At 41.8% G+C, this 22877-nt stretch overlaps 2 protein-coding genes across 5 annotated transcripts in view; both read right to left on the reverse strand.

The window, feature by feature from the left end:
* The window catches only part of Maml1 (mastermind like transcriptional coactivator 1), a 37498-nt gene extending 24628 nt beyond the window's left edge, over positions 1-12870 (reverse strand). Inside the window, exons 1-2 of one of the 2 annotated variants that reach the window (XM_006531918.4) lie at positions 11465-12870; positions 10294-10413 (exon numbers count right to left, since the gene is read on the reverse strand). In XM_006531918.4, the coding sequence (XP_006531981.1) occupies positions 10294-10413; positions 11465-11800 (456 nt within the window). In that variant the 5' untranslated portion in view covers positions 11801-12870. The remainder of the gene's footprint in view (positions 1-10293; positions 10414-11464) is intronic. The other variant, NM_175334.3, reaches the window with a different exon arrangement.
* An 825-nt stretch (positions 12871-13695) lies between these two features.
* Positions 13696-22877, reverse strand: part of Canx (calnexin) — a 31717-nt gene continuing 22535 nt past the window's right edge. For all 3 annotated transcript variants that reach the window (NM_001110500.1, NM_001110499.1, NM_007597.3), the window contains exons 9-15: positions 21497-21610; positions 20637-20793; positions 18868-19083; positions 17856-17975; positions 17013-17133; positions 16797-16876; positions 13696-16074 (exon numbers count right to left, since the gene is read on the reverse strand). In NM_001110500.1, coding sequence (NP_001103970.1) covers positions 16021-16074; positions 16797-16876; positions 17013-17133; positions 17856-17975; positions 18868-19083; positions 20637-20793; positions 21497-21610 — 862 coding nt within the window. In that variant the 3' untranslated portion in view covers positions 13696-16020. The remainder of the gene's footprint in view (positions 16075-16796; positions 16877-17012; positions 17134-17855; positions 17976-18867; positions 19084-20636; positions 20794-21496; positions 21611-22877) is intronic.

The following is a 22877-nucleotide window of genomic DNA, read 5'->3' on the forward strand; positions in this document are numbered from 1 at the left end:
GCATCTGCTTAGCATGACAAGGCTCTGTGTTCAGCCCTCAACCCTCAGAACAAATCAACCACAAAGCCTGAGACTTGCTATCCACTGTACTCTCTGTTGCACATTCCCCCAGACCCCAGGAGCCAACCTTCTCCTTTGTTTCTCAGTCTGACTCAAGTATCTCGTACAAATGGAATTATGTAGTGTTTGTCTTTTTTGTGACTACTTTGTTTCATTTAGAATAATATCCTCTAGGTTCTTCATGTTAGAAATGAAAAGGGGCTGGGAGATGGGACTATCAGTACCCTGCTTTTGGTGCAGACATGAAGAGCTGAGTTTGGATTGCCAGCAACCACACACACACACACACACACACACACACACGTGTCCCAGAAAGGTATCTAATGTCAGATTTGGGGTCTGTACATACACATATGCTACACACACATGAAAACAGAAAAAGACAAGATTGCCTTCATTTAAAAGTACTACTATTCCAGGGGCTGGGGAGACGGACGGCTCGGTGAAGAGCATGCGCTGCTTTTGCAGGGGACCTGGCCTTCTCCCCAGCACCCCATGGTGGCTCACAATGTCTGTGACTCTAGTCCTAGAGCATCTGACACTCTCTCTGACCTTCTGACCTTCTGGAGCATCAGGCACACATGTGGTGCACATACATTTTTAAAAGTAATATTGCAGGGTTGGCAAGACGACACAGTGGTAAAGGTGCTTGCTGGGTGAGGCTGGTCCCCAGTGCAATCTCCAGACCCTACGTAGGACAGATGTATGTGCTGGTACCAACTGGAGCAGGAATGGAAGTGCACTGTGTGTAGAGAGCAGTACAAACTGCTATTTACTGATGCTGTAACAGTGTGATCTGGGATGAACAACAAGGTTTCATACGAAATATTGCTGTCTTCCTTTCCTTCACATGAACCAAGATTTCTAAGGACTTACATTTATAAAAACAGGATAAAAACTGAGAACTCTTCTTCATTCTAATGACAAGAAATGCTTGTCCATTGTTATGGACAAGGTAGGAGTGGCTGCTTCACCTGTTTCATTAAGATTAAGGAAGGCATTTCTGCTAAACCTGGACTCTTGCTTAATAATTACTTATAAAAACTTATAATGCAGTTGGGTGTGGTGGTCTTTAATCTCACTTGGGGGACAGAGGCAGGTGGATCTCTTGTGGGTTCCAGTCTGGTCTATATAGGGGAGATCCAGGACAGCCAAGAACCTGTCTCAAACAGACAACAAACAAATTGTTGTTCATTACATATTAAACCATTATAATGCAACTTACAAAACAGATGTGGCAGATGTGGCACATAGACACTCACACATGTCTATGCTCTTATTCAACAATTAGTATACATCATTTGTACAAAGTAATGGGTTATCAGATAGTCACCTGTATCTACAAGCTACTCTGGCCACAGTAGTCACCCTCTTTACCTTCTCATCTCTCCCCCCTCTGTTCTTTTCAGAGTCCCCCCTCCCCTTTTTAAATCTAGATTCTGCACAGGTATTCTTTGCTATGAATCACCTTAATTTTCTTTAATTAGCTTACTTTTTTTTTTTAAGCTAGGGGTATAGGCTCAGAAGTAGAGTGTACAAGAGGCCCTAGGTTTTTTGATCCCCTGTACCACATACATAGCTGAACAATGAAAATCTGAAGTTCAATTTATAGATTTATTTTTGTTGCAGAGAAATATTGAAGAGTGACCAGTAAACGTTTTCTTTTTTTGTTTTTAACAATTAATTTTAATTTTTAAGATTTATTTATTATTATATGTAAGTACACTGTAGCTGTCTTCAGACGCACCAGAAGAAGGCATCAGATTTCATTACAGATGGTTGTGAGCCACCATGTGGTTGCTGGGATTTGAACTCAGGACCTTCAGAAGAGCAGTCAGTGCTCTTACCAGCTGAGCCATCTCTCTAGCCCCCCAGTAAATGTTTTCATACATGTTATATCAAAAATCAAAATATATATTATATGGAGTCACTCTAAAAAAATTTAAGTTCCAAGAAACAACAGTAGTGATTCAAAGTTTTGTTTAAAGAAAAACATTCTCCAAATGGTTATTAAAGAATATCATGCTACTAAGATGCCTACTGGCTTCATTTAAGAAAGTGATGTAGCCATCTTATTTTTAAATGTTAATATTTATAATTCTCTAGAAGTTAAATTCCTTGAACTATAAATAGCATGTTTCACCATTTCACCTTCTAAAGTATCTGGTTTATATTAAGCATGCAGAATGTACAATTTTTATTTTTCACTTAAATGAATTATGGTGGGGCTGGTGAGATGGCTCAGTGAGTAAGAGCACCCGACTGCTCTTCCGAAGGTCTGGAGTTCAAATCCCAGCAACCACATGGTGGCTCACAACCACCTGTAACGAAATCAGATGCCTCTTCTGGAGTGTCTAAGACAGCTACAGTGTACTTACATATAATAAATAAATAAATATTAAAAATAAAAGAAATCAAAGTCCCTTTAGATGCTTTTTGGTAAGAGGGCAAGTCCTTGTGAGTACTGGCCTATTATAGTTTGCAATGATCTAAATAATGAAAGCTGATTACATCCATTTAGCCCAGTTCTCCCAAATATTTCACTTTAGGTGTGTTTCTGAGGATCAAACCCAGACACTCTAGGCAAGTGATCTATTACTGAGCCACTAAGTCATTCCAGTAGCCCCTAGAATTCAAATAGCCAATATAAAGCTGATGTTCCATAGAACCCTTGGAAAAAAAAAAAACAAGGATAAGCCAGGCAGTATGGTACACACCTATAATTCCAGCACTAGGGAGGTCGAGGCAGGTGGATCTTTGATTTCAAGGCCAGCCTAGTGTACAGAGTGAGTTTTAGTATGGCCAGACCTAAACAGAGAAACTGTATTGAAACAACCAACCAAAATGAAAAAAGAAAGAAAATCAAGATAAATTAAGACTCGTCTTACGGATCAGTTCTTTTTAAGTGTTCCTAGCAGCGCTCAGGAGGCCGCCCTGCCCGAGAGATGCGTGGGCTTCGTGTCCCATCACGTGGCTGACACAGACCCAGTATCTGAAATTCTTGGTTCCCAGGAAAAACTTACTATTGATGTTGAAGAACAAGTATCTGAAAGCTGGAAGCAAGGTAGAGGAATATGAGTAGCTTAAGGGGGTTTTGTATAACTGGTTAAATACAAGATTTTATAGGAATAATACAATTTGGCAGGTTAAATAAAAGATGTAGTAGAAAAAAAAGTCCATTTTAAATATATTGGAAATACACATGAGAATGGACAATAGACTAGCAGAAATACAGATCTTGCCTGGAAGTTTCAAAATTATTATTACAGGTAACATAAAAAGACAGAAAAGAATCAACAATGTTATTTAGGAAAAAATATCACTTATTTTTTTTTTAAAAGTGGAAGAGGTATTTGTCTAGGAACATTGTTTTTAAATGTGTAAATAAGAGGCCAAAAATGTGAAATTCAGGGCCAATATTAGCTCCACAGCCTGACTACATGGGATCCTGTTCTAGAAAAGCTGGGATTTTGTTTGTCTTTGATTTTTCTTTCTGTTGAGAGCTGGAAATTGAACTCCTGCTTGTACTAATGCTCTACCCCTGATCTACACTTTCAGCCCCACTCAAACTCTCGTTTTTTACATTTTTTATTTTATGTGTATGGCATTTTGCCTTTGTGTGCACATGATCTTCATAATCTGTTCACCAGGCCCAAATATCTTCCATCTGGCACCAAAATCTTAAAAAACAAAACAAAACAAAACAAAAAAACCTAAGCCAGAGGCAGCAAGATGATGGCTCAAATTACAAAACCTGTAACTTGAGTTACCTGAGTCCAGCATGGTAAAAGGAAAGAATTGTCATCACATGTATTCACCATACAGTAAATAAATAAATGTAATAAAAATTAAAAATGAAAACTCCAATGATTAACACAAGTTAAGAGCCAGATAGTAAACTCATGGTTATATTATATTCTGATTTAATTATAAGGTGTTTCCAATTCTAATAGCTAAGAATAGTCAAAGTTTAACAGTTCAGATATGCTTTATATAGTCTTCAAAAATATCAAAAGTCTACCAAATATGACATTTATAGTTAAATTAAATGTATTATTAAATTTTTGACTAAGAGGCATGTCTGCTCCTGACAGTACCCCCTTCATGGATCAAGAGAAGATACTGAGCATCATAACCGCCTCAGAGAGCTGCTCCAGCTGTACAAGGTAGCCACTGGGGAAGAACTGCCCTTATTCATCGACAGACCAAAAGTACTGTCCAGGAAAGGACACAGGATGTGGGATAGTCGACAGCTTAGCTCTGCCAAGAAAGGGTAAGCTAGTCTTCCATAGTTGCTGCTTCATTTAAGGTCTGTCAGATGGTTCTGGGCCAGAAGGCTGAAGACAGATGCTTCAACATTTTAAATGGGCAACTGTTCAGGTAGTCAGCTATCTCTATAAATTGATTAAGTTTTGAAAGCTATGTTTTTTGTTTTTGTTGTTGTTTGGTTTGTTTTTTTGAGACAGGGTTTCTCTGTGTAGCCCTGTCTGTCCTGGAACTCACTTTGTAGACCAGGCTGGCCTCGAACTCAGAAATCCGCCTGCCTCTGCCTCCCAAGTGCTGGGATTAAAGGCGTGTGCCACCACTGCCCAGCGAAAGCTATATTTTTGTGCTTCAAATATATTCAGATAATATTTAAATCATTCTCAGACTTCTGGCAGGGTTGAAGACAAGTTATAATCTCATAAATCACACTTAAGTTTAATACTAAAAAAAGATCTAGATTTTAAAAAGATGGTTTGCAGATGGTAATACAAGTTAAAAATCAAAACATAATTCAGCTATTATTATAGACTAAGATAATGTTAACGTAATATACCTAAGTTCGCAAATTGATAGACTAGATGGTTATTAGTCCATATCATACCTTATAGTTTATATTAACTGTTTTAACTGTTCATTGTATATCTGAAAGAAAGGGCCTTTTTAGTGGACAAAAAGGGGGAAGCATGGATTTGGCTTAATGCTTGTATTATGCTATTTGGGTTCTCAAATTTCATGAGAATCCCTCATGTAAAATGCTGAGGGTTCTTTCCCTCAGTTGATTTCGATTGCTAAATAAAGTTGCCAGCAGCCAATGGCTGGGTAGGGAGACAGAGGAGGGGACTTTAAGATTCACAGGCAAGGGGACTGAGAGAAGAGGAAGGACAGAACTGTCATGCTGGGGGAAGTGCAGGACACAGACAACAAACATGTAATAGTCATGGAGGAGTGCGTGTGTTTACGCACACACACACCGCCCTAATTAGATCTAGTATAGCAAAGACAGAATGTAGACTTTAGTAATAATTCAGGAGTATTGGAGGGGAGGCATTATCGAGTAACCTAGTCACTGGGCTGATTAAGACATATTAAATATAAGGCGGCACATGTGTTTATATCTGTCTGTCTTTCATTCAAGAATCCAGAACACTGGGGCAGGTATGGAGGAACTTGTGCCGCCCGCCATTGAGTGGTTAGAGCACATTCATTGTGTGTTTGTTTCATCCCACTGCTTACTGCTTCCCAATGAACCTGACTTCTGTCCCTGCTTACCAACTTAGCAGTTGTCCGTCTGCCAGACTGCTTAGGCCACTGGCTTTTCTCACACACTCAGCAATCTCGTGTCTCAGAGATTCTGTACTGGTGAACCTATCTGGAATGTTCTTTCCTAAGACTTTCGGCTAGCCAAGGGCTTTCTCTTAGGTACAAATAAGAACAGAGAAGCTGGGTGGCGGTGGTGGTGCACACCTTTAGTCCCAGCACTTGGAAGGCAGAGGCAGGCGGATCTCTGTGAGTTCCAGGTCAGCTAGGGCGGTACAGTGAGACCCCACCTAATTAACTAATTAATGAGGTCTAAGTTACCTAGGCTGCTCTCAAACTGTGCACAGTGAGACCCTGTCTAATTAATTAAATCTTCCTTCAACCTTCTGAGGAGCTGGTCTCCTAAGTGCCCATTTCCACTTCTGGGTAGAATTAACTTTTTGAAATTACTGATCATTTCTCTCCATGGCACCAAGCTTTAATCTCTCCTGTCCACTGTTATATTCCTAGTGCCTAGAACATGATGGCCCACACAGTAGGAGCTCAACACCTGTTAAAAAAAGGAAAAAAAAAAGGGGAAAAAAAAAGAAAAAAAAGGAAAGGAGACACACATGCACACACACACAAGCATGGAGTCAGAGTTGGAAAGCAAATCAGTAAAGAAAAGAACAGAAGCTAAGAGCCTTTTGGAAGAGGAAGTCAAGAATGATGACTTAAGAAACCACTGAATTTGGCAATACCATATTTGGTGTCCTTTAAGGGGGCAATTTCAGAAAAGTAGGTAAACAGATAACAATGTGCTAGTAATTTCAGGTGGCAAGGGCAAAAGGGAAGGAGGAACACAGACTGAGTGAGAGTGTTTGCTCTAGTTTCCAAGCTGAAAGGCCTGGTGAGAAAGGAAAAGTCATCTTTACAAACAAGACTGCCCCACACTATCACAGAACAGTGGCTTCTTCATGCTTAGATGTCGTCTTCAAATGAATTTACCCGTCTAACTCTTACATGAATTTCCAGTCTCGCTCTCAGGAGTCCACACTGGGGAGTGGAGTAGAGTAGTGTGCATCTTCAGGTGCTCACAGGACAAAGCCTCTGGGAATTTGGGAGGGGAAGCAGCGTGCAAATGACAAGGTAACAAGAGCTCAAAGGGGACAACGGTTCAATCAAAGTGAAGTGTGCTTTGTATTGTTGGTGTCCTACTTCTCCATAAACGACAAGTTAAGCTGGGCATGCTATTGCACACCTGTAATCCCAGCACTCAGGAGGCAGAGGCAGGTGGATTTCTGTGAGTTCCAGGCCAGTGTGATCTGTAGGAAGAGAAACCTTGTCTCAAAACAAACAAACAAAAATCCAACCAAACAAAAAAAATGAGAGTGGATAAACAGACGAGACGAGCAGTTAGCTAAAGGAGAGCAGCTGCTTGTCAGCAGGCGAGGCAGGAAGGTAGCTTTAAGGATGAACAGGCTGAAGTGTAACTGTCACAACCACTCATGGGCAATTCCTCTTGACTCAGTAGCAAATGTCTAACAAAGGCCATAGAGAAACTGGGAATAAAGATTTATAACATTTTATTATAGAAACAAACTGTCCTTACTTCCATAGAAGACTATTTTCACTCACAGAATGAAGGTTTGTATGAAGTGGGTAGTAACTTTCTATAATCTAGCAAGCCTAATAAGGCCATCCTGCCATCAGGACACAGTCTCTGGGACCAGCAGGGTAAGCTCAGCGAGTGCAGGTGCTCGCTCTCCGCCCGAGTCTGACCCCTGATCCCAGGGCAGAAGGAAGGGAAGCACCAACTCCTCAAAGGTGCTCTTGGACATCCACATTCAAACTGTAGTATGCCAGCACCTATGCACATACCCAACGCAACACACACACACACACACACACACACACACACACACAAGCAAAAATAGAGTACACAAGCTTTTTCAAGAGCAAATTATAAAGAAAATGTAATAGGCTGGTTCCTCAAAAGCTAGGATAGAGAAAAGCCTGAAGTACTGTTCCTGATCTCTAACATGGTGGGTAGTGGTCAGGCTTTTGCTGGGGTGATGTGTTTGTGAGCTACCCTAAGAAGAAGAGGACAAGTACGTAAAGGGGACTCTTATTAGCAGTGTCTATCTCATCACACACAAGGTGTGCCGGCTAGGGAACACTAGCTGTGTAGTGACTGCCTAACAGTCTGATATTGCCCCATGCTGGGAGGGTTAAATAACAGTCTCACACACACACACACAGAGACACACACACACCACACATACACACACACACACAATTGGGAGTAACAGGTCTTCTCTTTTTTAGCTCTCTGCAAAGCTTTACACTTGGGCTGTCAAGATGGCTCAGCCAGTCTTCCACCACACCTGATGGCATGATTATAATCCCGGGACTCACTTGGGGAAGCCAACTCCAGCATGTTATCTTCTAGTCTCCACAGGCATGCTGTGGCATACATCTACTAACCGACATCCACATATTTTTTAAAAATGTAGTGAGAAAAATTCAAAGTTGTGCTATCCAAGTTGAAATCCTACATCATCAAGGCCTCTTTCCCCCTCTAAAGGAGCCACTGAAATGGAAACCCCTCTGCTTCCTTGGAGAGGCCTCTCTTGTAGGCCCAACCCCGGGTTGAACAGCTCAGCTAGCATCACGTCAGTGAAAAGGCCCTTCCTCTGTAGAGAAAGCTGAAGTCTCAACTCACAAGACCCTCACATCAAGCTCTAATATGGTAACATCAACCTGACATGGCAAATCTATCTGCTCAGGGTTTCACATTCAAAGGACTTACTGACAAGTCAGACTCAAGTCGCTTTTTAAAGCTAAGCTTGGTGGTGTTCATCTTTAATCTCAGCACTTGGGAAGGAGGAACAAGCGGATCTCTGAATTTGAGGCCAGCCTGGTCTACAGAGCAAGTTCCAGAACAGCCAGGACGACACACACACACAAACATGGTGTGCCCACCAAAAATAAATAAATAAAAGTTTTTATTTTTATTTTTTTGAGTGTTGTACCTAAATGTCTGTCAGTCCGTCACGTATGTGCCAAGTGTACTCACAGGCCAGGAGAAGGCATTGGACCTCCAGGATCTCAAACTGGAGTTACAGATGGTTAGCTGCCAAGAGGATGCTGTGAACCAAGCCGGCTCCTCTATGAGAGCACCAAGTGATCTTAACTGCTGAGCCATCTCCCCTCCCCCCCCCCCTTCCTTTAAGATATGTTCTCCCTAAATAGCCCCACCTAGCTTAGCTACATATACCAGACTGGCTTTGAACTTACAGTTATCCTTCTGTCTCTGCTTCAGATGCTGGGATCATACACATGTACAACCTGCTGGATTCAAGTGCTAACATTTCTTTTTTAAACACTAGATGAGAACTCAATTTTTCTCTAATGAGTCAGAAATTAAAAATTATAAAATTAGGTAAATCCTATAAGTTTTATCATAATTTTAAACAGAAATTCAAGCACTATTAATATTCTTTCTGGAAGATGTTGAAGGACAGTTTGTACAAGTAAGTTTTTCTTATGAGCTTTCATAATCAACTTCAGTTGGGATGGCGACCTACTGCCCTCAAAGGTCTTTCCTTAGGGTTAGCAGTGTAGTTTGGTGGCTAAACAGTACTCAGTGTGGTGGCTTGAATGAAAATGGCTCACAGGGAGCAGCATTACTGGGAGGTGTGGTCTTGCTGGAGGAAGTATGTAATGGTGGGTGGACTTTTGAGGTTTCAGATGCTCAAGCCAGGCCCAGTGTCACCATATCTTTGTGCTGCCTGTACATCTAGATGTAGAACTCTCAGCCTCCTCTCCGGCACCAGCTCTGCCTGCATGCCATCATGCTTCCCGCTGTGAAAATGGACTAAACCTCTGAACTATAAAACAGTCTCAATCAAATGTTTTCCTTTAGAAAAGCTGCTGTGGTCATGGTGTCTCTTCATAGCAATAGAAATTCCAACTAAGACAACCAATAATTACAATGTCTTAGGCTCAATCCCCCAACAGGGACTGGGGGAAAGGTGGAGATCTTTCAAGAAAGATGTTAGTTAAAGTCATTTTGGGTAAAGCACACCCAAGTTGGTTATCAATCACTCAACAAGTATATGGATGGCCTAAAATATGAATGGGACTTAGCCCAAGCCTTTTCAGGCTCCAAAGCTTACAGTCTACTTGGCAAGACACAGTATGGTTGAAGTAATATGTGACTATGTGCTAAAAACAAAGGGTGTAAGTTGGGCAGTGGTGGTGTACCCCTTTAATTCCAGCCCTCCAGAGGCAGAGGCAGGTGGATCTCTCTGAGTCTGAGGTTACAGAGTGAGTTCCAGAGAGAGAGTACAGTGAAACTCTGTCTTGAAAAAAAAAAACCAAAAAACAAAAAAGAAGTAAAACCAAACCAAACCAGAAACATGTACACATACATACATACACACACACATATACATATACTTCATAACTGTATTGAGAGAGGAGATTCTGCTGTGGGCTGGTTTTTCACTAACTGCAGATGAAGGTAGGCTGTGGCTGGAAGGACGGCAGGATTCTGAAAATGTTGAGAAAGATCCTGCAAGCAGCCGTTTAGTTTGAGAAATTTGTTCACATCACATCCACTGTCATTTCTTCTTTCCTCCTTCCTACCTCTGGGCAGGAATCAACCACACCTAACCTCATACTCATTTGATTGCTTCAAGAAACCTTGTAAGGCGCACAACATACCCTCGATTTACAGGCGGGAAAGTGAGGATGAGAAGACTCGAGCAGCTGGGTCAGAACCGGTGTGTTCTGCCGTGTGGTCTCGCAGCGGGGATAGTGTGGGAAGGAAGGAAAGCAATAGCCCTGTGGGGCACATGAAAAGACAGGCTAGCTCCGGCTGGCTCCGAAAGCCAACCGAAGATTAAACCTAATTCCCTCCAGCAACAGAAGGGTTTCTAACATTTCAAGAGGAAGGGTATTAAGTGACTGAAAGACTAACCACCAGTTAGGGAAGAGTTTTAACAACGGCCCAAGTGAGAGACAATGAAGACATAAATTAGAATTACCAAACAACTTAAGTGTTGTAAAATTTTACTTTTAAACTACCAAGAATTTTGTAACACCCATTCCCCTCCCCCGCCCCTCCACACAGGTTTCCGGTTTATAAATCAGTTTCAGGGAGGCAAAACTTCTAACCAATAAATCTCGGGATTAGCTACTAAAAACCAAAGGGCACAGCTGACCAACAAGTAACGTCATTTCCCCCGTTCAACAACTATTAATATTATCAGAGGTTTTTAACAGGCTTAGTAGGTTAATTTTGGAACTGTCAATAATATAGCAGGAATCAGGCGTTCACAAATTCCAAAGTTCCCTTTTGCGGGGGTTGGGGGAAAACGAATGCCTTTTAAGCAACTCCGTTTACCGAAGCTTCCAAAGACTTTTCAATTTTCCATTCCGAAACCGCGGGATACTGTCAACTGAAGGGAGACTTATTTCCATATTAAAGCCCTAACTAACCTCCACGAAGCAAAGATCCAATCAACATCTGCAGACTAAGCGAGGCCAGGCCTACGGTGCAAGAACGCCCTACATCCTAGGCAACTCCAACGCGGGTCTGCTCCAAGACGAAGTTCTCATCAATTGGAAATTAAGTTTAGGAGAAAAGCCTACCAGCAACTAACCTCCTGCTTTTCCAGCCCCGATTTCACTCAAGTCCTCAAGGGGACGTTTTCCCAAAGTACACCGCAGTGCCACTTCTGGAAGATGACAAGCGCCCTGCCATGTTAGCCACCTCCCAGGACCCAGACTAAGAAATGGGGGCGCTCGGGAAAGTTTCCCCAAGGCCCGATCCGCGCCGGAAGAGGCGTTTTCGGGAGTGAGTATTGCTGTGGCAGGCGCCAGCCTTACTCACCGCGACCGGGCGGCCGTGCTCCGGGCCGTCCGCTGCGTCCAGGCGCGCGGCCGCCGGGGCCGAGGCGGGGGCCGGAGCGGCAACCGGGGCCGTGGCGGCGGCCGGCGGCTGCCGGTGCTTGCCGGCGCGCTTGGCCTTGGCCTGGATGCAGCGCTGGTGCAGGGCAAAGGTGTGCTGGCGCTCGAGCTCCAGGCGCTCGGGAGACACAGCCTCGTAGCGGGCCTCACAGGTGCTGTGGTGGCGCCGGCACAGTTCGATGCGCCGGCGGAGGCGCTCCATGACCGCGCTGTGCCGCGGCAGCGCGAACTCCGCCATGGGGCAGGTGGGTAGCACCATGGGCCGCGGGCGGCACTGGCCGGGCCCGGGCCTCCCGGCGCCGGCTGCCACTTCGGGTTCCTCCGCTTCTGACGGCCCGGATCCGCCTCACGCCCGCGCCATGTCCGGCCGGGCTGTGGAGCGGGCTCGGGCGCGGCGGCGGGTCTTCCTCCGGCCCCGCTCGGCCCGATTCCAGGCCGGGGAACACCGCCCGCCTCAGGCTTCGGCCTGTCCGCTATACCCCTGCCCCATTGTTTTCCGCGCCGCTGCCGCCGCCATCTTAAAATTGTTTTCGGGGCTTTCGGAAGAGGGCGGGGCCTGGGCCGGCGAACTCTGCGTCACTGCTGATGGACCGAAGCTCTAGCCAATCAAAGGAAACCCGCTGCCCGAGGGCGTGGGGGACAAGCACGTCAGGAATTTTCGGGTATTTAAACTGAACACTCTGGCGAGGAGGGAAGCCCGAGGCGGGCTCAGTGCGGGAGAGTGAACTGTGACTGACGGGAACCTATCCAAGAAGAGCCACGTTTTCTGAACACCGCCCCCTGAAAGCAGTCCCTTCCGGGTTCGTGAGGAACGCGGGTTAAGTCTGAGTGAGGTGGAAGCCTTAAGACCCAGATGTCCAAAGCTGTCTATCTTTTTAGTCCACCCACACTATTTCGAGGTCAGCCATTTCCGACCTCATTCTTTACATACAGCCACGTAATTGATCAGAATTGTTTTGAGCTTGAGCGACCTAGTAGAGATAGTTATCACTGACTGGTACTGTGAGCAATAGCTCATTACTTGGAGGGGTGAGGGTGGGAAAGAGCCTCAATACTGGGGACTGGAGTTATTTAGATCTACAGGGGCATACACTTAAAAACCGACTGATATATAAAATTGAGTCACTCAAAATCCAATCCAAAGCACTGGGTTCCAGTGATGCCACTAGCAAGCAAGTGAGCGAAGGTAAAAAGCCAGGAAAGGACCAAAAAATGTTCTGGATGGTTACTGACACCCAAACTGCCATAGGAGATGCTGGGAGGCTTTGCAATAGAAGACCTCACGAGCCACTCAAACATGTCACCCTTTAACCTCTTACTAGAGTTCATTAAAGTTTTATTTTTAAAATCACAAAGAAAAAAAGCTAACAGCCAAGTGTTTTTATACACATGGAGTTAAAATAAGAAAAAGGAATTCTAAGTTTTTGGTGGCGGGAGTGGCAAAGATAAGTGAGCACTGCTTCTTCCCAGTGCCAAGCATTACAATCAGCACTCAAGTGAAACCAGCAGCTTTTGTATGCAGTGATGAAGGACTGAACCCAGGACCTCATGAGTACGCTGCAGCTGTCTTCACATACACACTAGAAGAGGGCATCGGATCCCATTACTGATGATTATGAGCCACCATGTGGTTGCTGGGAATTCAGGACCTCTGGCAGAGCAGTGGGGTACTTAGCTGCTGAGCCAACTCTCCAGCCCACCATTAAACTGTAGTGTCAGGTACCCCAGATTGCCCTCAAATATATTGTCTGAGGCTGGCCTGCCTCTGCTTCTGATCACACCATTACGCCCAGTTAGAAGTGCAAGGTTATCTTCAAAACTCTATAGTGTATGGATTCAGGACGCAACCTAAAACACAAAATATCCTGGGCATGACTTCCAATATCCTCAAATATGAAGCCTGAGAAACTTTTTTTCTAATAAAAGCTGTTAAAAGATATATATATATATCCTAAAGAATAGTATCTAGGAGGACAGGGTGTAGCTCAGTGGTAGAGCACTGGTTCAAATGCCAGCAATGAAAAAGTTTTTGGGCTGAGGTCCATTTTACACAATGGTAATGACTAAACCATCACTTAAATACAAAACTAAATTAAGGTCTCCTATGAGAAAAGACTAAATTAACCATTATTCAAACAGTAAAAACATTCAGTGTTATGATACAGATATTTAACACGGGCTTTAATATAATGTCATTTAGCAGTGTGACAATCTGAAAAGTGGACAATAGAAGAGTACTACTGGCATGGACATTTTACAACAAGGAGTCCAGCATAGAAAATCAGAATATAAGGGCCTTTATCTATCTTAATTCAGTGCCAGGAATCAGACCCACGGAACCTTGCACACGCTTAGCAGTTCTACCTACTCAGCTACAATACCTGCCCTCTACGCTTTTTTTAAGAGCTGAAGACTGCTGATCATTTACTAACGAGTCAGGTATTTAAGGAGGCTGGAGCTTCAATGGAACCTTGAGGGAGGAAGAGGGACCCAAAAAGGCAATGACCACCACCAGTGACATAAATAAACCTGTCATTGTACAGCCTGGGTGAATATAAAGTAGGCACAAAACAATGTCAATGTAGAATGATGAAACAGATAAACCGATTTCTAGAAAAGCAATCATCCCCATGTTTGCTTCAAGGAGAAACCTGCAGACATGTATTCATTTCTTGCTAGTAACTGTTTATTTCACTCTATACATTTGGAAACGTCCGCTACATAGCTATGGTCACTGTGACCACAAACAACAGATGGTGATAAAGCACTGAACAGGAAGAAAAATGCATTCCACCCTCAAAAGAAATGAACCAGTGTTTATAAAGACAACAGATACAGCCTTCATCCTTAACAAATATATTTCTTTCCCAGTATTTCCCCAATATAAACACTGAAGAGTGTTTATATATATTCAGTGCAAGGAATAGTATCATTGGTACAACTGGACCACCTCTGGAGAAAGAATGAAATTGAAACATCTGTTTCTGAATACATTTCAGTGTGGTGTAATAATATTACACTATAGTGATGTGGGAGAGGCTCCTCTAGCACCCATCTGCATTCCACATGAAAAACAAAACAAAAAAACAAACAAAAAACAAAAAGCCCTAAATACACTTTTAAAAAATTCTACAAGCCACAAAAAAAAAATTTTTTTTTTGAACAGGACTGCTTTATTATGTGAATTTTAAGACACAACTGTTACATGAACTGCAAATGAAGATTTTAAATATCCTACAAAAGTCAAATAACTCATGCTGTGTGTCAATCCTCCCATAAATACTTTTAGCAGGTGTTCAATTATAGTCAATTCTGAATTGGCCCATCTCTGGATTGATTAGACTTTCTAAAGTCTACACAGAGTAAAAGAAATAGACACTAATGGAAAGTCTGTAATCTATCCTGTAGTTGGACCCTAGAAAGGTGTGGGCCAGCTAAAAAAGAAGAAACATGTCATCACAGTAAAGCCAACACTATGCAGAGCTTATAATTTTCAGCAACGGACCGCAAGCTGCGCTGTGAAGAAAATGCATAGCAGAGAAAGCTAGGAATGGAGGAGATCCATGAGGAAAACAGTGTCAACACAGTGGAACAAGTGATGTAATTATCTACCCAGGCACCACCAGCATTCCTTAAAAAGCCTTGTGCTCCAGAGGACCCGAGCTGTCAGACCTCCTATGTGGGAAGTACAGTATGAACTGCTACATGAAGCCAGCTCCTTCCCTCTTCAAAGGTGCTTGTGAATGGAGCAGTCTCTAGGGCAACAGAACACTGCACTTTATGATCTGATGTGAAATGACCAAGTCAAAGTCTCCTTTTAGTTCTTTTTGGGTCTATTCAATACAATGTAAAGGGAACTTTGATATAAATTTGGGCTTCCATCCAATCGCTCTTGTGTCTTTAAGAGGAATTAACTAATGGAAGCACACAAAACAAGATTTATAACCACAAATAACTGCACTTGAACGTGATTACAATTTTAGGACAGACACATGAATGCTTTAATACCAAACTTAAAAAAGTTATTATAAAAACGGCAATTCATTCTCCCTAGCATTCCTAATGTTGGTGTTATTTCTGCATGAACAAATGAATATATTAAATTAAGCCAAGATTTTAAACTGGCAAAAATTCTATCATTGTATCTAAAAAAAAAAAAAAAAGGAAAAGGAAAAAAAAAAAGACAAACCTGGAAAATTTTAAAAACAACAAAACACTAGTTAGTTGCTTCATGTTACATTTCACAACCATTATGTTAAATGTTTTCCTTTCTACAGAAACAGGGTCCTTTACATTACAACTGCAATTATTTACTGCTAGATGTTTAAAATTACAGGCTAGTATTCACTGGAACCTGTTGATGGTGACATCTTGAGGTTTTGAGCTCCCACCTAAGGTACACCAGGCCCTCTCCTAGGACCACATTTGCAGGGGAAGGGGAGGGAGAGGAAATCACAGATCAAGTTCTTAAAGATTGTTTCACTCTCTTCGTGGCTTTCTGTTTCTTGGCGATCTGTTCAAAATTTCATCCTCCTATTAGTTGAAAAGAGAAGTCATAAAAGTTAGTGTATTTAAAAAAACAAATGTTGCCAAATTCCACAACCATTTAAACTAAGTCATTCAATTGGTGGAAAGGTACTGGAATTATAGGTATTCGATTTTAGTCTTTCTTTTCAGAAAACATGTACTTTCCCTAAACCTATTAACTTTTTAAAAACTGTGGTGGAGGATTTTACTTTTATTTAATTTGCATTTGCCTGGATCTGTATCTCTACCCTGTGCATGCCTGATGAGCTCAGAGCCAGAAGAGGGCATCAGAACCCCAGGGATTGGAATTACAGATAGCTGTGGGCCATCATATGTGTACTGAGAATTGAATCCAGGTGCTCTTGGGAGCACCCACAGCACCACATAAAATAGGGTAGAGCACATACCTGTATGAGCACATACTAGGAATGGAGGCAGAAAGATTACAGGATCAATAAATATTACCCTTGACTACACAGAATGAAAGGATAGTGTAGACTACATGAAAGCCTGTCTCAAAAAGTTTGGGAGGCAAAGGCATGCAGACCTCTGAGTTCCAGGCCACGATGGGCTACACAGAGAAGCCCTGTCTTGAAAAACCAAAAATAGTTTAAAATGCAGTGGTATTCAAGAAATACCTTTGAGGGGACAGTGAGGAGATATAAGTGTCACAGGACTGTTTACGCTGTCAGCTTTGTTGCCTGAAGTATTTATTATCCCTCCCTTACCTCTGCTTTAGGCTTGCTATCTTCCTCATCTTGACTGCCAGTAACACCATCTTCTTCAGCATCACTCTTCTGTTTCTCTTCTAAGACAGAAAATAAATCTACTGAACAGATCTTCACATAAAAGTTCTGACAATAATTATATCATCATTTAAGAACAATCTACTATAGCTTGTTTTGTTAGTCAGGGTTTATGACAGGTTTCTAGACTCCGCTCACCAAGCTTCTCCTCTTCTTCCTCTTCATCCCTCTTGTTCTTCTCTTCTTCCTTCCCTTCTTCATCCTTCACATCTGGCTGGGGAGCATCCGTCTTCTTGTACTCCATAGCATTGGACTGTTTCTGAAATATTGCCAAGTGTAGGAGCCATGATTATGTTGTAACAAATATATTACCCCTCAATTCCTGAATGTTTACAGGCAAAATTCTATCCAAGGTTGTGTAGAGGGCAGTTATGCAGACATGTGAAAGACATTGTTCTAACTCTACACATTTGCCCCATGGGAGGGAGATTGAGAGGGAAGTTAAGGGGGAGGGGTATCATGAAAACCAGAACAAGCACTAGGACTTGGTCAGGAGGCACAGGCTAAGCTTGACAAGCTGACTCATAGACTCCAACAGTGAGTAGTGAGGGTAAAGCTAGAAAGACAACTTTGGATCTGACAAAGTGTAAATAATTTAAATAGAATCCTAAGTTAGTGGAGACAGCATGAAACAAGGTCTGAATAAGAAAAACACTGAGGCTGTAGAACCTAAAAGCACAGTTTGAGGATGTTTTGTTTGAGAGAGTGTAGGCAGGGAAGGAGTCATAGATAAATAAGAATAGAAATAATGAGGAAAACTAGTTTGTGCCTAGATGGGTAATCTTATAGCCATTGTTCTTTTTCCCCTAGACAGGCTCACTCCATATAAAGGAGAAGAATAGAGTGAAATGACAATTAAGGGACTCTAAATCCTGTCATCATTTGGGTACAAAGAGCCCCTGTAAAACACGGCCCAGTATTTACAGAACTACCACTAAAGAAAATCTCAGTGGATACAATTATTTAGTTAGACATTCCTACCTTTCCAGAACAGCAGAAGAGGATCACAAGGAACACTGGCAAAGCTACAGTCAAAATGTAGACCACCCAAAGCCATGGACGCTCTTCAGCTGCCTCCAGCATCTGCAGCACTACACCTGGCTGAAATACCAAACAACAGTAATTCAGAGAACTGGTTTATGACACCAAATACAGACTCGACTGATTGCTTCATATTCATACAACTAACTCCTTTATTTCCAAAGGAGTCAAACTATGCACATTAAGAAATTAGGAAAAGCCGAGCAGTGGTGGGTGACGCACACCTTTAAACCCAGCACTTAGGAGACAGGCGGATTTCTGAGTTCAAGGCCAGCCTGGTCTACAGAGTGAATTCCAGGACAGCTAGGGAGACACAGAGGAACCTTGTCTCGAAAAACCAAGTTAAAAGAAAACAAAACAAAAAATAGAAATTAGGGGGAAAAAAAAATCCCCCGCTTTACTGCTTTTATCATCATGAAGTTTCACCTGCATAGGTGCAAACTGTGGCTTGTAATAACTGCAAAAAGTTCCTTACTCAGGAAACAGAAGAATTATCTTTCTGCCAGTTTTCTGGCCATCCAAATCGCAACTCAACAACACCATTAGTTATTTGAAAATTCCACACAATTCCAACCAAGATTCAGCATTTTCAGTGCATTAAAACATACTTAAGCCAGGTGCAATAACACATAACTTTAATTGAAACACTGGAGGCAGAGGCAGGTAGGTCCCTGTGAGTTTGAGCCCTCCCAGTCTACAGAGCAAGTTCTAAGACAGCTAGGGCTACACAGAAAAACTGTCTTGAAGACAAAATAAAATAAAATAAAATGATAAACAGATACAAATATACACATACATATAACAGGATTGGAAAGCCAGAATAGGAGTCTAACAATTATATATTTTGACACTGAATAAGTAAAAAGATAAACACTAAAAATCTGCTTTTTATAAAGTAATCAGTCTCCCCCAAAAGTGGATATAAATCCACAATTAATGAACAATCACTAACCTCAGCAGCCCCATCAGCAGCTTTCTTCAGGCCCCACCCATCATTGGCCCAATCATCAACTACTCTTCGGTCACCACTAATGATAAAGTTGTCAAAAAAGATGTCGGATGTCATGGACCAGAGCTCCAAACCAATAGCACTGAAAGGAGTCATCTTAAAAGGTTCTAGGTCTTCAAAGAAATCTGGATTTGGTATTTTCCTTGGTTTCCAGATTCCCTAGTTTGTGATTTGGAGAGGGGAGTAGGTTGGGGGTGAGGCAGAGACAAAAGAAGTTTCAAAACATCATTTCAGATAATAACAAAAAAAGAAAATCTATGTAAGACTCATTTTATATGATCAAAGAAGATAAACATTAACTGCCAAATTTAAACAAGCACAGAACAATAAATGCTAGTAATGTTTTTATACTGAATTCTTGACTTCTACCAAATTCAGTCTCCAATCTGCAGGATCTTATTCTGAACCAACACCTGGTCCTGCGTAGCTCACTCCACCCTCAACAAGTGATGGTGGAATGTAGTCAGTAAAGCCATTTCCCATTCCCCAGAAGTGATTTTAAAAAATGGGCTAGGGATGTAGGCCAGAAACACAGCACTTACACCTAATATGCATGAGACACTGGATTCAGTCTCAATACTAATCCTCAACAAAACACAATTGGTGGTGGCCAACCGAATAGCTAAATGTTTGGTTTGGTTTGGCTTGGTTCAACAGGGATTCATACACCCAGGATAGCCTTAACCTATCCCTGATCTTCTTAGTTATAGCTGAAGTTGACATTTCAACTCCTGGTCCTCATGCAGATAACCAAGTGCTAGAATGACAAGCATGTAACAAAGACATATTCAGATAGTCAAATGGCAAGCTAAAGTATAATTTTTGTTTGATCAGTTATCTAAATGGACAACTAAAAACATTTTACAACAGAAAAGCAAACAAAATATATACATATAGATAGATGCACCATACATCTAAAAGTGTAAGCGAAAATTTATGACTATAGTTTTTTGGTTTAGAAACTGAAGCCAGGAAGGATCTACATTGGTACCTTCCCAGAACACAAGTGGAGCTTCATAGCTTCACTATACATATTACTACCGCTTCATATGTACCTACCTATCTTTGGCAGAAAACTGATGAGACCAAGCAATTAGCTGACTTGGCAAGATCCAATTCCCATCACAGTTCCCTTATAGCCAATCTATGCACTCAACAATAGGGTATCCACACCCTAAGTTCTTCTACCCTACTTTTATTTTTAGATATAGCTCACTATGATGGTTTGAAGAGAAATGGGCTCCATAGACTCATGTGTTTCAATGCTTGGACCATGGGGAGTCACACTATTAGGTGTGGCCTTATTGGAGGAAGTATGTCACTGTTGGGGCAGGCTTTGAGTTCTTGTATGCTCAAACTCTGCCCAATATGGCAGAGTCCCCTTCTGCTGCCTGCAGGCTGCCATGCTTCCCAATATAATGACAATGGAATCAACCTCTAAAACTGTAAGCCAGCCTTAATTACTTTCCTTTCTAAGAGTTGTCTTAGTCATGGTGTTTCTCTTCATAGCAATGGAAACCCAAACTAAGATAGTCACATAGCAAGTTCGAACACTCCTCTTTCCTGTTTTTTAGGTTTTATGTTTAGCCCAATATTCACCTGTCTCTTAAGTTTACTTTCTCTTTTTGATTTGCTGGCCTTACTATTGATCAAGCTTTTGCCCAGACACGAACAAATTAATAAAAACACTTAAACCATCAGGAGACACAAACCTGGTAGTTAGGGTTGTCAATCATTGGAGGCTTCCATTTGCCCTTATAATTGGGGTTGTCAATCATAGGTCGCTGCCAGACACCACACCCAGGGGCTGACTCACACTTGGGGTTGGCAATCTGAGGAGCCTCCCATTCTCCGTCCATATCCTCATCCCTGTGGAGGTATAAACAAACAACTAGTCTTATGCTCTCAACATGTTTCTGGAGCTATACCAGCAGCATATGACAGAACGATATCTCATTTCTCATTTCCACTATCAATGCACTCTCATAAACTACCTACTTTGTTTTTACCCAATGAAATTTAGTAAAGTTTGTAAGGTTTTTCACTCAAACTTGGGCAGTTGGCTTTTTATTTTTCCCTTTAGGTTTTCAGACAGGGTTTCTCTGGTAGCCCTGGCTGTCCTAGAACTCAGTGATCCACCCGCCTCTGAGTGCTGAGATGAAGGCATGTACTACTATACCCAGCTTTTTTTTTTCCCCTTTTGCTTCTTTTTTGTTGTTGTTGTTGTTGGGGGAGAGGGGCACATAGCTATTGCTTTGATTGATTGATTGATTGATTGATTGATTGATTGATTTTGGTTTGCCCAAGACAGAATTTCTCTGTGTAACAGCTTTGGCTGTCCCAGAACTCACTTTGTAGACCAGGTTGGCCTCAATCTCAGAGATCTGCCTGCCTCTGCTGGGATTAAATGCTTGATTTTAATTGGGGCAGTTTAGCAGTTAAGAACACTGGCTTCTCTTCCAAATCCAAGTGAGTTGACACATAGACAAACATTAAGGCAAAACACCAAAGCACATAAAAATAAATTTTTAAAACAAAAACCAGGTAATGACAAAAGCAACCTCAAACTCACCAATCCTCTGGCTTCTCTGCATCAGGGTCTGGAATATACTCAGGTTCGTCGTCTAGCCAGCCTTCAGGCTTGGTGGCCTCTTCATCTGGGATCTTAGAAGGGGCGTCTTCATCCCTTAAACAGAAAACACCAGGGATGGCAACACAGGCCAGAGAATCAGTCAAGGTAGTCTCTTCTACAAACCCAGATTAATTCATTCTAGAAAACATTTATAAATCATTATCTAGGCTACTCTCCCCACCACCACATATACCAAAAAAAGAGAGAGAGAGAGAGAAAGAAAAGAAAAGAACTTAACTAAGAACAGCAGCTAAAGATCAACTAAACATTTTTCTAATGGAACTACGGGAATCATCAAGAGTTATAAGGGAAGATGCTTAACTTCACTGGTCATCAGAGAAACTAAAACCATGGTAATATTCCACTATCACACATCCACATAGAAAGGCTATTACAATAAGAAATTCTGAGGGAAAAAAGTGCTGGTGAAAAAAAGCAGGGGCAATTCCTCAAAATTGGAAGTTACTGTATGACAATTTCATTCCTAAGTTTGTATCTGAGAAAAACAAAAACACACACAAAAACCAGTACATCTAAAAGGCAACAACCTACACATCTATCAATTACATAATGGTTAAGTGGATAAGCATAGTATATCATTCACTGATATGATGAAGTATTTCTCAGTCATAAAAAGAAATGAAGTGCTTATCCATGTTTCAATATGGTTGGATGTTGAAAAAATTTATGTTGATAAGAAGAAGTCATATGCCAAAGGCCACATATTATAATTCAATGTCATTTCCATAAAATTTTCCAAATGGACAAATCCAGAAATAAAAAACAGGCCGGTTAGTGGTTGCCAGAATTTGGGGACAAGGGACTGACAGTAGGGTACATTATATATAAAAAAAAAATCCTACAATTAGATAGTAGTGTATATATAGCACTGCAGATACATATACATTAACCATCTCTGTTTTATACACCAAAAAAAAGTACTCTCAAGATGGTTATGGTAGAGCTGGGCGGTGGTGGCTACACGCCTTTAATCCCAACACAGAGGCAGAGGCAGGCGGATTTCTGAGTTCGAGGCCAGCCTGATCTACACAGTGAGTTCCAAGACAGCCAGGGCCACACAGAGAAACCCTGTCTCAAAGAGACAAAAAAAAAAAAAAAAAAAAAGATGGTCATTGTGGTATACAGTAAATTCAGCACTGTTAAGGCTGAGACAGAATCCTGAATTTGAGAATAACCTGGATGGCATAGAAAAAGTCTTTTAAAAAGACACACATACACACAAAGAAAATCTCATCTAAAATAAGACTCAAGGGAGCTAGAAAGATGGCAAGGTGGGTAAGAGCACTTGCTGCTCTTTCAG

The sequence above is a fragment of the Mus musculus genome, chromosome 11 (genome assembly GCF_000001635.26).
Source record: "Mus musculus strain C57BL/6J chromosome 11, GRCm38.p6 C57BL/6J".
Taxonomy (NCBI): Eukaryota; Metazoa; Chordata; class Mammalia; order Rodentia; family Muridae; genus Mus; species Mus musculus.